The sequence below is a fragment of the Phyllostomus hastatus genome, unplaced genomic scaffold (assembly GCF_019186645.2).
Source record: "Phyllostomus hastatus isolate PE091 unplaced genomic scaffold, TTU_PhHast_1.1 phas_scaffold_93, whole genome shotgun sequence".
NCBI lineage: Eukaryota > Metazoa > Chordata > Mammalia > Chiroptera > Phyllostomidae > Phyllostomus > Phyllostomus hastatus.
Window position 1 is genome coordinate 15457744 of NW_025334042.1, and position 14670 is coordinate 15472413.

At 46.6% G+C, this 14670-nt stretch overlaps 1 protein-coding gene across 4 annotated transcripts; it reads left to right on the plus strand.

Moving 5' to 3' along the window:
- Nucleotides 1-234: 234 nt before the first annotated feature.
- On the plus strand, nt 235-14526 carry DCTN2 (dynactin subunit 2). Of its 4 annotated transcripts, none has more exons than XM_045829635.1 (15): nt 235-417; nt 1294-1362; nt 7555-7560; nt 9912-10008; nt 10183-10244; nt 10532-10630; nt 10873-11033; nt 11229-11379; nt 11727-11792; nt 11980-12018; nt 12198-12275; nt 12367-12438; nt 12899-13001; nt 13110-13201; nt 13533-13703. In XM_045829635.1, the coding sequence occupies exons 1-15, from the start codon at nt 382-384 to the stop codon at nt 13629-13631; spliced, it is 1230 nt and encodes a 409-aa protein (XP_045685591.1). In that variant the 5' UTR covers nt 235-381; the 3' UTR covers nt 13632-13703. The 4 variants fall into 4 exon arrangements, with proteins under 4 accessions (XP_045685591.1, XP_045685592.1, XP_045685593.1 ...); XM_045829637.1 differs by lacking the exon at nt 13533-13703 and adding an exon at nt 14068-14526 and having other exon boundaries at nt 243-417; XM_045829636.1 differs by lacking the exon at nt 7555-7560 and having other exon boundaries at nt 239-417; nt 13533-13697.
- Nucleotides 14527-14670: the final 144 nt, after the last annotated feature.

Consider the following 14670-nt stretch of genomic DNA (forward strand, 5'->3'; position numbering starts at 1 on the left):
TAAAAGCTCTGCCACAGACTTGACGTAAAAACTAAAGAAAACAGGTTAGATGAAATAACTCCCCAGGCGCGTTAGTGTCGTCCCCGGCCCAAGCCTTGGCCGGCGAAAACTACATATCCCATAATCCTAGTTAGCATCCCCCCCACCCGCCATTACCTCATTCCCCATCCTAGTTCTCGCCAAGCCGGGCCTCTACAGGGGTGTGGTAGCGCGCTGTTCTCGCGACTGTTGCTTTATCCTGCTCTTGTGCTACTGCTGTCGCGAGACTTCGTGCTCCTCCGCCTCCTCCGCCGCTCCCTTGGCCGCCGCCTTAACCCGAGACCCGGACCCAGCCTCTCCCCTACCCGAGCACCGGCCCCCCAAACCCGTCTCGCCGCCGCCATGGCGGACCCTAAATACGCCGACCTTCCCGGCATTGTGAGTACAGGGCCGGCCTCGGCTCCCCAGGACCGCGCCCCTCACCCCCTAAGGACCCCCAACAGGCATCAACCTGTGACCCCCTCCCGCCTGCAGTCCCTCCTCCGCCCCCGGGGCTCCCACCGCTGCCTCCCGGGCGGGCCGCATCATCTTCAGGACTCCTCCGATCCAACTGGGCCAGGCCATGGGACGGCTTATGAGGCCCCTCTTCCGGCAGTGGCCGGTTTCTCGGCCCAGAAATCGTCTCCGGGCCCTTACCACTTATGCCCGAGTGTTTCTGCCATCCATGTCAACACTACCCATGTCTCCCCAAATCTTCCCATAAGCCCCAACACACGTACCAGGCCACTTAATGATGGCCTTCATCCTGTAAAGGAAGGGTTACTTTGGCAGAACCCTTCTGCTGGATAGAGAACTCTGCCCTCCTGGGAGTGCCCCACCCCAACCACTTAAATCACCTGGCACAGGCCGGCAGGTACCCTTTTGTACTGCCTTGCCTGCATTCTGGGTACTGAGGTCCTGAGTCACTCTCATCCCTGTTCCGGGGTAGTGGTGTACAGGACCTAATCACGGCTAGCCCTTTCCCTACTTCTGACATAAGGATTGCCAAGGACCATTCCCCCTTCAGACTCAGAGCAGCATCCTTGTCATCACTTACACTCATCAGTTACTATCAAGTCCTAGTTGTCCCCACTGTCATTCCTATCTCTCTAAGGTGTGGGAACTGACGTGCAGTTAACTGGGCAGGTGGAAGAGAAGGGACAGGACCCTGATATCACAGCCTGCCTTCTTTGTTAACTATTCAAAGGGAATAGAGTCAGGGGTGTTGGTGGAAGCTGGGTAATAAGGTTGGGTGGTCACTACTTCTACCTGCAGGCCAGGAACGAGCCAGATGTTTATGAAACCAGCGACCTACCTGAGGATGACCAAGCGGAGTTCGATGCGGTAAGACTGTGTGCTGCCTCAGGACTCCTCTGGACTCTGACGTCTCTCCCCTAGGCAGGCCTTTTCTCTTTTCTGGGGAGCCACAGCAATAAGCGGGTATGCCAACCCAGCCTGGGTGGTGTGTAGGTTGCAAGGCCTTGGTGGGCTTGCAGCTACCAATAAGCAATACTAGTAAAGACAGTCAGTGGAATTCCAACTAACAGAACCTGATTCTTGGCCTTTGAAATAAAATTGAAATAGCTCAAAACAGTTAGGTTTGGGGCTAGTGACAGGCCCCAGGGTGCTGGTGTATGGTAATCAATCATGAATTCTGAGCTTTTATAAACTGCTTGAGGTTAAGCCTAGGCCTTCTAATTTTGATAAACTATTTCACTCAATATGTGTTCATTAGTATCCTACCAAGAGCTAAACTTTGAAATATAGAATAGTCAAATATATGACTACCCAGTATCTATTGGGCAAAGAATAAGAAAATGATTTGGAGAGTTTAGGGACCTCCAAAGGTCCCTAAACCTGGTCAGAGCAAAATAAATTTGAGAAAGAACATAAATGTTTGATATCAGCAGAGGAGAGGCCCTGGCATCACTTTCAAATCCAGGGAGAACTCTGAGGAGGAAGGAATTAACTTTGGATACATTTTAATGAGGGGAACCACTTGGCATTGTTTATCAAATTTGTTTATTGTGTTGATTTTTTTTATTGGTGCAATGCATAGGAAGACATGTCCCTGCTCTCAAGGGTTAGGTGGAGTTAGGATACATATAGGAAACACAGAAGAAAAAACAAAATTGAGTGAATGGAAATCAACATAGTAAAAGTTCTGTATGTAAGTGCCAAGGGGGTCAAAGATCTGCTACCCCATAGTGCAGGATGTGTTTTAGAGCTGGGCTAGGGTCCCATGGATGGTGTGAGAGTTCAATAAACTTGTGACCAAGAGTCAGCGGGAACAGGCTTAGTGTGTGTGTCTGTAAGTCCTGTGGCTATGGCTGTGGGGCTGGTTAGTTCTGGAGAATGCTGGTTGCTGGCTTATAATGTATGGCTTGGCGTACTCACTTATTCCTTATTTGATTTCCCCCATGTGGAAATGGTTCCTACTTTGTCATGACACCCACCCTGTCCCCTCTCTCAGTGGTATGTTCCTTGTGGCTTCTGTACTTGCTGGCATGTCAGTCTGTCCCCCAAGCCTGAGTATCTGGAGATAATGCAGATGTTGTCATTGCTCAAGCAACTAGGTGTGCACCTGTCACTCCAAGACACATTCTGTTAGGAAGCTATGTCTGACCTCCCAGGGCAGGAATGCATATGCTGAGGATTACACTCTTACAGCCTCAGTTCAGTTACTGCTCAGCTCTGGCCTCGGCCTCTCCTGTAAAACATCAAGCCTTCATGGTGAGAAAATGAATGGAACTTTGTCCCTTTGTCACTGACTATGATACAAACAGGTAGTACCATAGCAGTCTCCTTTTCAAACAAAAAAATACATTGTAATTTTCCTTTTGAAGGTATTGGGATATTTCTTAATAAAAAGATAACACCCACACCCGGGGGGGATGGAAGAACCCAAATGGCTGGCTGTTTCTCCCTACTGAGCCTGAGCGGCGTAGCATCTGGTGGGGAGAGGGTACCATAAGTGTTCATTTCCTCTGGCATATTGCCTAAATGCCTGTATAGAAGTGTATAGGATCTGCATGGTGAATAATCCATCACTTAAGACTCAGCTAAATGACTCTCACTAGGGAGGAGTGAGTGGAGTGGGGAGACCTTCAGCTGTTACAGGAGCCTTGGTGGGGGGTGGATACTGAGATGTTTCCTGATTTCAGCTAATGTCTCTGGCCCCTGCATGTCCCTATGGACTTTAGGAGGGCAGCTTTCGGGAAGTCAGCTGAGTAATGGTTCTGCCACTGCTCTTAATACTGACGTAAATATGCAACTTGAGGAGCAATGAGTAGTAGTTAGACAATCCAGAAACCTCATGTCCATGAGTCCTGGGTTCTCACCAGCAGCCTGTCCTCTTCTCACTTTCACTCTTAAGACCTAGCATAGGTGACAGTGCACATCACCACTATTGTGACTGAACCATGAGGTTTTCAGTCAACTTCTTAACCCCTGGCAAAGAGCATGCTCTGCCTTAGTCTCCAGATTATTTGCAACTTTAATTTTATTGGTTTTTAGAATAGGTAATATATGCACATAGAACAAAAGCTTCTCTTCCACCATCGGCCACCAGTCAGTTCCCTTCCCTGGAGACAACCAGTATGACCAGTTTCTTATGGAACATGTGAGGGGGTGGGGGCATCTCCAGATTTTTATTTTTAGGAACAGTCAAAAGGTGTTGAACCTCCCTTTTAACTTCTCTCCTCTGTTTGCTCCACCTGGAAGAAATGGGGCTGCCAGAGGAAATAATATCCTATAATGTTCCTTAAAGATCGTAACTGCTAGTTTAACTTAAACATAAAAGTTTTGTGATTCCCATAGTGGGGAGGATGGGGGAGGAAAGTAATAAAAGGTTTTAATTTTGGTAAAGGTGATCCTGTGTTTCCTACTATCCCTTTAAAATGATTTTAGCAGGAAGCAAAATATTTTAAAATGAATGGGCCAGAAAACTATACAGGTTAGCCCTTTCTTCCTCAGTGTAGGAGGATCGCCTTTCTGCATTTCAGACACTCCTAAGTTTTTTGGGGTGATGGGCTTGTTTGGAGACATCTCTTAAAATGTGTTGTCCAGAAAGCTAATTCCCAGTTGGAATTTCATCCCCCTGGGCCCACAGTCTGCCTTGGCTCTGTGAGGCATTCTGCTCATGGTTTTTGAACTGCTGGAGCAAAGGGGGTAAATTTAGAAAACCTTGCTAGAAGTAGGACTTAGTGTCTCCCTTTGTGCTGTAACTATTCTGAACGCTATGTGAAAGGGGGAAAAACAAATGATCTGCCATAGTTTGGTGAGGCCCTGGCAGAGGCCTCAGTTCTTCAAAGGGTAGGTATTGCTGGACACCCCAGCAACTTGAAATGACAGATAGTAAGTTCTCTTCCTTACAGTTTGGGATATCATAGAGTATGCTTGATTGTGTTCATTGATTGTTGGCGCACTTGAACTTACCTGAGTTTTTCCTAATGCTTCCCCCATCCTCCCTCCTCACCACCTTGCCTGGACACTAGTTTGCACAAGTAAGACCATTCAATGCTTCTTCTCTGCATGTTTTTTTCATCTGCCATCTCGCATGCAATGCTCTGTCACTGTGCTATTGTTGTAGCTAATTTAAATTCTAATGAGTTCCTAGCTGGATCACTAAGGAGCCTGTTGGCCTTATGATTAAAGATCAAAAATTAAGGTTTAGAAGCACAATGATGATCCACGGATCATTGTCTCTTCCTCTTGCGAGGTCTGTAAAATAAAACTGTCTAATGGAGGATGGGATAGAAACATGGAGGCTAGGAGTGCTTTGGGAAATAAGGCATTTAGGGGCTAGAGTTAGAAGGGGTTGCTGTTCTTAGACTGAAATAGATTTAAGAGAAAAGGAATGACTATTAGTAATTCCAGACAGGGGTGGAGAGGAGAGCAAGGGGAACAACCACAGTCGTCACTTCTTAGCTATATGTGGATTATGCCTGGAAAACACTCATTTTAATATTCTTCTATGATAAACCTTTAGAGAAAGGTAAATAGGATTGAAGAGGGGTGTTAAATGCTAATTTTAAGGTAATAACTTGGGTTATTTGTGCTTCCATGAGTCTTTGTGTTTCTGTACCCCTCCTTTAGAAATGGATGGTTGGTCAGCACTGTGTTGGTCCATCCTGGACAGTTTTATTCTGCAGTACTGTCTATCTTCCTTGTTATCATGGTTCCAAAGTCCCTCTGGCTACAGTGTTGGCATAGAGCCTGAACAGGCTCAGAGAGCAGCAGTGGCCTCTTCCTCTGTCTGATCTAGAACCTTCTGAGGCACAGCCATTTAACGAAATAGGTCTGGGGAGGCTGGGAGTCCATTAGTGAGTGGGACTGGGAATCATGTACCAGATAAGCTAGTACCTGGGATCAGGGCACTTAGAATTTTCTAGTCAAGGTGGCTGGGTGTAGTAGGTTTCCATGGTAACTGTTACTATTCCAGATTACAGCAATTATGCCTAAAATCTCATCCCTCATCATTCCCCCAACCCACCAATAGGACAGATCTGGAGGTGGTGCATACTATTTACAAACTAATATGCCACTTTACCGTCTCTTTGATTTTCTGTCCTCCCCCCTTCTGATTGTTCTTCATGATTTGAACTTGAACTTATGGCCCATTGTCCTTCCTCTCTGAGTTTCTTCCAAGCTGGTTTTAGTTTGTTGGGGCAAGTAAGAGAAATGTGTATAGTGTGTGTGCCTCCCTCTCATGTATTTGCACATGTGCACCTGCAGGTGCTTACACACACTCTGCAGAGACATCCAGCCTAGACCACAGGACCCAGGTCCACCTCTACCCTGAGCTGAGAGAAGTGTCTTGGCTAGGGTGGACCCTGGCATCACAGAGGGAGTGGGGATGTTGAGGATCAGATATAGTTAGCTGAAATCTTTGGAGCAGGAAGCACTTGACCCTCCATACTTCTGTCTGTCCCTAAGTAGAGCTCCTGGAGAGGCAGGGTGTACAGCCGGGTTTTCCTTACTGACAGTTCTTTACTGGTCTTGCCTGGGAGTGGGATTTTTATCTGTGTGGCCTGGACTAAAAGAAGGCCTCTTTGAAATACTCCCACGTTTCCCCCTCGTCTACTTTCCAACCACTTGAATTTTGTAAATAGAGGGTTGAAGAAACATGTTCTGCACATGGGCTGGTTGCTGTGACTCTTGGTGTCCTCTGCACTCTCTGTGCTAGCACATCATGGCAGAATTGCTTTGGATCCCTGAGGGCTGCAGGGTGAGTTACCCACCACTCAAGATGGATTCAAAGACAGACCACATGAGGGACCAGGATTTGCCCTGCCTCTCCTCTGACAGCAGAGAATGAGAATGGGGCTGCATTAAGTGCTTCATATAGGGTTGGCCAAAAAGTTCCTTTTGTTTTTTCCATAAGATGGCTCTAGTAGTGCTTTGTTGTCTTTAACTTCACTCGAAACAATTTTGTTAGATTGTATTGTGACAGCTATCATATCAGCGCACATTTTTAAAAAACTTACCAAAATTGGTGGATTTTTGTACAACCATTTTAATATTGAAAATGGAAGAAAATATGCAACTTTTTTGGTGTATTATGCTTTATTATTTTAAGAAAGGTAAAAACGCAACTGAAACACAAAAAAAGATTTGCTTGGTGTATACAGAAGGTACTTTGACTGATTGAACATGTCAAAAGTGGCTTACAAAGTTTTGTGGTACTTTTGGCATTTTGGCCAAGTAATTTGCTGTGGGGCTGTCTTACACCTTGGAAGATGTTTAGCAGCACCCCGGCCTCTACCCACTAGAAGCCAATAGTGGGAGATAGCTGACTTAACTCAAAATACCCAAATCAATAAAATTACTGGTAAAAATGAAAAATATGTCTTTTATTTTATGGAAAAAACTAAACAGACTTTTTGGCCAACCCAATTTTCACTAAATTCACCATCTCTGTACCTGACATATTTTTTCCTACTGAACGTAAAATCGTACCAGACCACCCACATGAGCACCCTTATTGTGACTGATTCTGCCACCCAAATGTCTAATTCTTCAAAACTAGAGAAGCCAGGAGACAGGAAGACCTAAGACATGGACTCCCCCTTGAGAATTATGGACCCTCAATGAGCTTCGTGTCCTCAGAATCTCCATAGCCTCTGCTTCACATTTTGCCATTTCTGCAGCTCCCCCACTACCTAGCCTTCTCTTCCCCAACTCTCCTATTCCATGCCTCTGGTTTGCAACATACAACTACTAGTTCCCAGATGATCCTGAATTGTTGCTGTTAATGGCAGAGCTTCATGACATCCTCACCACCAGAGAGGAAAGGGACCCAGACTCTTCTTTCTCTTGGGGTATGTGCCAACCCCAGCTGAAATTTCTTTGCCCCTAAATTTTGTTAGGCTCCCCGGGCCCTGTGGTACAGTGTGTTTGAAGACTGTCATGTAGTGCATGTGACAATTTGCTAATAACAATTTTGTCTTTTTTTTTTTCCCTCCCTCACCCCCATTCCCCCACTCCCTTTCCTTTTAACTCTTTTGATTTTCTCACCTCTGGGGAAACCACAAGGAGCTGGTAAGAAGCCTGACCTTTCATCTGCTTTTTAATGGGGTGTGCTGTGATGGACAGTTGTTTTTCTGTTCCTTTGTCTCTACTAAATCTTTAATCTCTTCAGCTGACAACCTTTTTTTCATCTCACAAGTCCCTGTAATGACACTGACCCCTATCCATGCCCCCAGATCTCCCGAGACACTGGTGGACTAGTAGAGTAGGTGCCCCTGGAGGACTAAAGAGTGCTGTGCCTCTGCGTCTCCCCGGCCGCACCCTCAGAGAGGCCCCTCGAGGATGCCAGTGTCGGGCAGCCCTCCTGATGCAGGACGTGAAAGCACTGTCCGTCCCTTTTACTGTCCAGAACCTCTGAAAGTCATGTTTTGTGTGTTCACCTTTTTTAGTCTACCCCATTCCTATTTTTAGGAAAGTAAATAAGAAAGTAGGTTCTTATCTGCACTGTGCCTACCCCATAATAAGGGCTTAATAAATGGCAATTACAATTAATTTCTTTCCTTGGTCTGTAGACTATGTCTCCTATTCCTCTTCTTGAGAGGTGCTTGTTTGTTTGTTTGTTTGTTTGTTTTTAATGGATTTCTACTGCATTGGCTTTGCTTGGGTCACTCACAAGGAGGAGTGGCATATTCTTGAGTGTGAACTTCAGACAAGATGGCTGTCTTTCCTGAGCATGAGTCCTCAGACACTTTACTTACAGAGGCTAGAAACCATACAGTTGTTTGGCTGGTGGGTGTGGGCTGTAACGCTTCAAAGGTTAAAGAGGTAATATTTGGGACTCGGTTGTCTTTTCCCCTAGGCCCTCATATGTGGAACATTGAACCCTTCTGTTTTCCCTTAATCTTTAGCTCTTGTCCCTCTGCCCAGCACTTTCATGAAGAAGAGGTAAAGATCTCTTTACCCCGTCTCCTCCCTTTTTTTCAAAGCTGCCACTCACACCGATTCTTTCTTTAATAGCAGACCAGAGATGAAGGACAGAGCTTTGGTCTGCTGCTCTTTTTCCATCGTGTCTCTCCATCATCATCATTCCCCCTCCCTCGCCCCCACAAGTACCCGCAGGCAGAGAATCTTAGTCCTGGCTGCATGTTAAAAACATTAGAATCACCTGAGTAGCTTTTAAACTAGCCTACTGCCCTGGCCCTATCCCAGAACAATAAATCAGAATCTACAGAGGTAAGCCCAGGCCTCTTTTTTTGGTGGTTGTTTTAACATTTTCTAAGTGATTCTATTGTGCAGCCAGGGTTGAGAACCATTATTCCAGTTGAAGGAAAGAAGACTCATTTTGCCTTCCTTCTGTAGAAAGTAGAGATGTCATCCCCCAAAGAAAAGAAAAGGACTCCTAAGGGGTCTCCTAGGTCTCCTAGGTCTGCCCCCCGCCATCCTCCTGTTTCAGTGATGTAGTGAGAGCTGTCAGACTCCTGATGACTGAAGGGCAGGCACAAGGTCTGAAGTGCCCAGTCTTGGTGTAGTTATTGGAATCGGAACAGTCAGTGGGTACTTAGTAAGGAGGGAACCTCTCTGCCTCAGTTTCTAAACTAAAATCTCATTCACTTTCTCTACCATGCCCCCTGCTTATGGGATAGCTTCAGTCTTGAGAGACAGTAGAGAGGTCAGGGAGAAGGGGCAGGTACTGGAGCTTCTCTTTGACAAGATGCTGGGCTATCTTCATTTCAGGACTTATATATAACTCTTGCCTACAGGTATTCTTGGCCAGCAGATACTGCTTCTAAGATGTCCTTTAAAAAATAATACAGTAATCCCTTCCCTCTTCTGTCTATCCCCTGAATTCCCTGGCTTCATGGCAGCCTGGAAACAGCTTCTGGTCAAGCCCTCTGCCAGCCAACTTTTTTTTTTTTTTTTTTTGTATCTGAGTGCTGGTGTCTTCCCTTCAGCAGCAGATTAAAGTCTTAATATTCATCCTTAGAGTTAGTAGTTTGAGTCTGCCATCCCTCTTTTCCTCAAGCAAGAATGGAGGTTAGCTTGAAAATGGAATTCCTCAGCTGCAAGGAAATTGACTTTTGGGATGGGGAGGTTAGAAGAGGTCAAGTTGATTTCTTGCCCTGAGTGCACAACATGTGCCAGATAACCAGGAGGTCCCAATTGGGTAGGGTGGGGGAATGGGGAGGCTATGTAATTTCTGTTCCCGGTTGAATCAGGGCATTAATATTTATATGACTGAGATTCCAAATTTACCAGGAAGCTTTCGTTTCCTAGGTCAAGCCTGGGTCAGCAGCTTGGAATGGAGCTGCCCCTTCTTTCCTCTTGGAAAGTAGGAACCAGTCTTGTAATATTTGGGGGATTTTGTGGGGAAGCTGTAGAGTGTGACTAAGTCTGCCCCAGGCCTGAACTACCTATTCCTGCAGGAGGAACTCACGAGCACAAGTGTGGAGCACATTATTGTCAATCCCAATGCTGCCTATGACAAGTTCAAAGACAAGAGAGTGGGAACAAAGGGACTTGGTGAGACTGGGCTGTAAATTGGGTGGGAGGAGGCCTGTCCTCGGGCCTTAGTGACTTTTGCTTTGGGAAAGGGTCCCTCAGAGAGATCTCTCCTGGGAGCCCTCATTGTCACCTAAGCCCATGACTACCTTGGGCCTAGATCAGTCCCTCAATTTCATCCTCTTTTGTTGACAGATTTCTCTGATCGTATTGGAAAAACCAAGAGGACAGGATACGAATCTGGAGAATATGAGATGGTTTGTTGCGTGTGTTGATGGGAATGGTTCAGTGATCCTCTCTAACTACAGATCAAGGGATACAGTCTCTCCGGTTGGGGGTCCTGAGGAGCCCAGCAGGATGCTGTTGAGGATGTTTTATCCCTCCTATTTGCTCTGGAGAGTCTCCAAGCCTCTAGCTATCTCAATTCACTAGGGCATTGTAGATTTTGAGTTGGGTATAATACCTTTACAATTCAAGCCCAGGGTTTGAGTAAATTCTTGAGGTATTGGGAAGTATAACATCACCTTCTGTGCTTGCTCTTTAGCTTGGAGAGGGTCTGGGGGTGAAGGAGACACCCCAGCAAAAGTACCAGCGACTACTGTATGAGGTCCAAGAACTGACAACTGAAGTTGAAAAAATCAAGGTAACTATAAACTCTCTTCTCCCCTCTCTGCTATGACTTATATAGGGGAGGAAGACCTCCCAGCAGGAGGGGAAAGATTCCCCCCTAAGCTCCCGAATCAGGGGACTGACATTTCCAGTATAAGAATATACGCAACTCTACATTCAGTGCTATAGGTGATTTCCAGCCACAGCTGGATCTTGATCCGTTTTTTTTTCCTTAGTTCACCATTGCTACCCTTCACTGTCTGCTTTTCATACCAGACAACAGTGAAGGAGTCAGCCACTGAGGAGAAGCTGACCCCCGTGGTGCTGGCTAAACAGCTGGCAGCACTGAAGCAGCAGCTGGTTGCTTCCCACCTGGAGAAGCTGCTGGGACCAGATGCAGCGATCAACCTTACTGACCCTGATGGAGCTCTGGCTAAGTGGGTGCCCTTAATTGGTTGGGAAGTCATTACTAACTGGGGTATAGAGGGACTCAGCCAAGTATTGAATGGGCTATTAAAGGAAGAGGTGGCCTAGCTCTTCCTTAATGCTGACTACGACGAAGTAGAGATGAGGGTGACTGGGCTGGCCTGCATCCTGAAGTCATGATGTTATTACATGGTCTCCTGACCTAGGCGCCTACTGCTGCAGTTGGAAGCAACAAAGAACAGCAAAGGGGCTTGTTCAGGGGGAAAGACCACAAGTGGAACCCCCCCAGATAGCAGCCTTGTCACTTATGAACTACATTCTCGGCCTGAGCAGGACAAGTTCTCTCAAGCTGCCAAGGTAAGTGTATGTAGTATTAGGGGAAGGGGGAGGCACCGGGGAGTTGGGGAGATGTGGCCCTGGAGACCTTCCTGCCTTCCTCCAAGGGATCATTCCTGGGGAGGAGGTGCTTCTGATTCCTCTTGATGTCTCATTCCTCATGTTTCCCTCACCCATCTATTTTCAGTGAAGATTAAGATTGTGACTAGGGATTCGTTCCTTGGAAAGGCATCCCTTGGTAGATAGAAGAGAGAGGGGAGGGGAGTTGCAATCAGACAAGCAGGGAATAGCAGGATCTTACCTCCCACTGCTGCGTCAGGGTACGTGATGGCAAATCTCACCTAAATCTCACCTCTTTCTCCCCCTAGATTGCAGAACTGGAGAAGCGCCTGACAGAGCTGGAAGCAGCTGTACGCTGTGATCAGGATGCTCAGGTCAGGTGCACTCCTACACATAGTCTGACCCTCATATCCTGTACCCTCAGTCTGAGGTCCACAACATTCCACAGAACCCTGGGAAGAGCCAGCAGGCTTTCAGCTAGAAAGGAAATGATGGGAAAAGGTGGTAATCATATGGCGGTAGTAGAACCACTGATTTTTTTTTCCTCCTTTTCCCCACCAGAATCCCCTTTCTGCAGGTCTACAAGGAGCCTGCCTTACAGTGAGTATGAAAGGAACTGGAGTGTTTGGGTTACAAGGGGATATTAGGGTTGGGTTGCTTGGAGAATGACTTTGAGGTCTATAGCTATATATTTAATTACTTCCAGTGGAATAGGGGGTGGCCTCTTCCTAGTCTTACTCTTTCCCCTTCATGAAGCTTGTCCCAACCCCCTCCTCCAGGAAACTGTAGAGCTGTTGCAGGCAAAGGTGAGCACCCTGGAGCCTGCAGTTTTGGACCAAGTGGAGGCTCGGCTACAGGTATTAAGTGGAAGACAAAGTGAATTAAAGGTAGCTTGGGGCTTTGGAAGCCTTTGATGCACTTACTATCAACCTTAAAATCTGTTTGCAGAGTGTCTTAGGAAAAGTGAATGAGATCGCCAAACATAAAGCCTCTGTGGAGGATGCAGATACACAAAACAAGGTCAGCAAAACTCCTTTCCCCATCTTCATACCCTTTCCTGCTCCCTTGTGTTCTCCAAGTCATCTGGATGGTATTGGATGAGAGCACTGAATCCTCAGGTCTCTGTTTCTATTTTTTTCATTTTTTATTTTTTAGAGAGAGGGGAAGGGAGAGAAATATTGATGTAAGAAGCATTGATAGGTTGCTTCTTGTATGCCGACTGGGACCAAACCCGCAACCTAGACACCTGCCCTGACCAGGAATTGAACTGGCAACCTTTCACACCACCACCCAACCAACTGAGCCCCATTAGTCAGGGCAGTCAGGTCCCTGTCTTCATAAACTCGTACCAGCTGAGAAAGTCAGGGCAGTGTTTTGCTGTCTCCTCCTAGTTGACCTTACCCCACCCTAGTGAAGTAGTCAGTCATGTACTTCACTGACTGCTGGGCCATCCCCTCTGGGCCTTGTCATATCCCTCCAGGTGCACCAGTTATATGAAACCATACAGCGCTGGAGCCCCATCGCTTCCACTCTTCCTGAGCTGGTGCAGAGACTTGTCACCATCAAGCAGCTGCATGAGCAAGGTGAGAGGCCAGCTGCCAGGTGTCCTTAGAGGAATTAAAAAGTGGGCAACTTCTGTTTCCTTTCCTCATCTTGCATTCTAACCTCCCCGTACCTCTCTTCCTTTATAGCCATGCATTTCGGTCAGCTCCTGACACACTTGGACACCACACAGCAGATGATTGCTAGTTCTCTCAAGGACAACACCACCCTCTTGACCCAGGTACCTGCCCCATTATTGGTTTGCTGCCTCCCTTCAGCACTCACACAGACCAGGTTTTCCAGCTTCATCTCAAAGGGTTGTGTGCCTTAGCCCCTTTGGTAGCATAGTTTGTGGCAGGGGCTTGGTGTGAGTCTTCATGTTTTTCAGTGGTTGTGAAAGCTTTGATAACTTCACCTATGAAATTCTGTCTTGCTCTCTGGAAATTAAACCTACCTCAGAGTTATGTGGACTTAGGTTAAATGACATGGGTCGTTAGTTCAATAAACATCAGCTTTTCTTCTGAAATCTACCCTTTCCCTCTGTAATCTCAGCTTAGCTTTACCCTCCCCAGGTGCTCATCCAGGTGCTCCTGAGCATAGTACAATGGAAGGAATATGGGCTTTCAAGTCAGAAACTAGGCTCCAAGCTGCTTCTGCCACTTCGTATTTGACTCTGAGCAGTGAGCCTCACCTTCTTCCTTCATCCTTTTAGCAGTGTCCACCACGTAGTGAGTCCTTGGTTTCTGTTGAGAATTTGCAGTGCTGGGGGGAGCATTAAAGTTGAGAGACCAGCATTACAGAACCATCAAAATAAATGAAAAAATGTACTTGGTATAACATTCTTCCTCTAGAAGTTTTCTAGTTTTGACCCAGAGAACCCCTACTTCGACCGTCTTTCTTGGCCCTTTCAAGAGACCTGCCTGCTTGGCAGACCCTGAGCTAGGTCCATGGGACTCCCAGGGTAGTTTGAAAACTTCTGGTATAGCCTCCCTGCACTGGGGCTCATAAGCTGTGTTTCCATTTCATCTCATCCTAAGAGAATTTCTTTAGGTCCTCATCCGGGTAAGCACCTGGACCTGACAGAATAAAACATCTCTGACTTCCTAGGTGCAGATAACGATGCATGAAAACCTGTCCACAATTGAAGGGAATTTTGCCAACATTGATGAACGGATGAAGAAACTGGGAAAGTGAGCCCCTTTGGGAGATGGAGAACAGGGGTAATATCTACCCCTTTGAACTGTTAACAGCTTACATAGTGCTTCCCCTTAATTACAACTCTTGCATCCCCATCCCATTTGACATTGGGAACAAGGGGTTCTTCTTGCATGTGAGGTTTAAACCCTTTCTCTGATGACTCGAGTGGTAGCTGGGGGGTGTTACAATAGATGGTGGTCTCCCCTCAGGCTCTGGGGATAAGGACATGGGCCCAGTCACATGCCAGCTCATGTCCAGTACTGCTTTGTCTGGTGTGGGAAGGACTGGGTCCTATTCTCCAGCACAGCTTCTGTGGCTGGGTATAACACTGTACAACTGTTTCTGACCATTAAATGCTGTTGTGCTCTGTGTGGCCTCTGCTGTATTTCCTGGGGAAGAGGCAGCACTGAGAGACATTCATAGTTTAATAGGCAGTCTAAGCTACTCTCTGCTAGAAGAGGGGAATTTAAATGATAACTTGTTTATACCAAAGAACTAAGGAAAAAATGAGTA

What these genes read in the sequence shown, in the direction of transcription:
- DCTN2 (XM_045829635.1), top strand. Translation starts at nt 382, where the DNA reads ATGGCGGACCCTAAATACGCCGACCTTCCCGGCATT. An exon ending in AGTGGGAACAAAGGGACTTG is followed by an intron (nt 10,009 to 10,182) that starts GTGAGACTGGGC and finishes TTTTGTTGACAG; the next exon opens with ATTTCTCTGATCGTATTGGA. An exon ending in AGTTCTCTCAAGCTGCCAAG is followed by an intron (nt 11,380 to 11,726) that starts GTAAGTGTATGT and finishes TTCTCCCCCTAG; the next exon opens with ATTGCAGAACTGGAGAAGCG.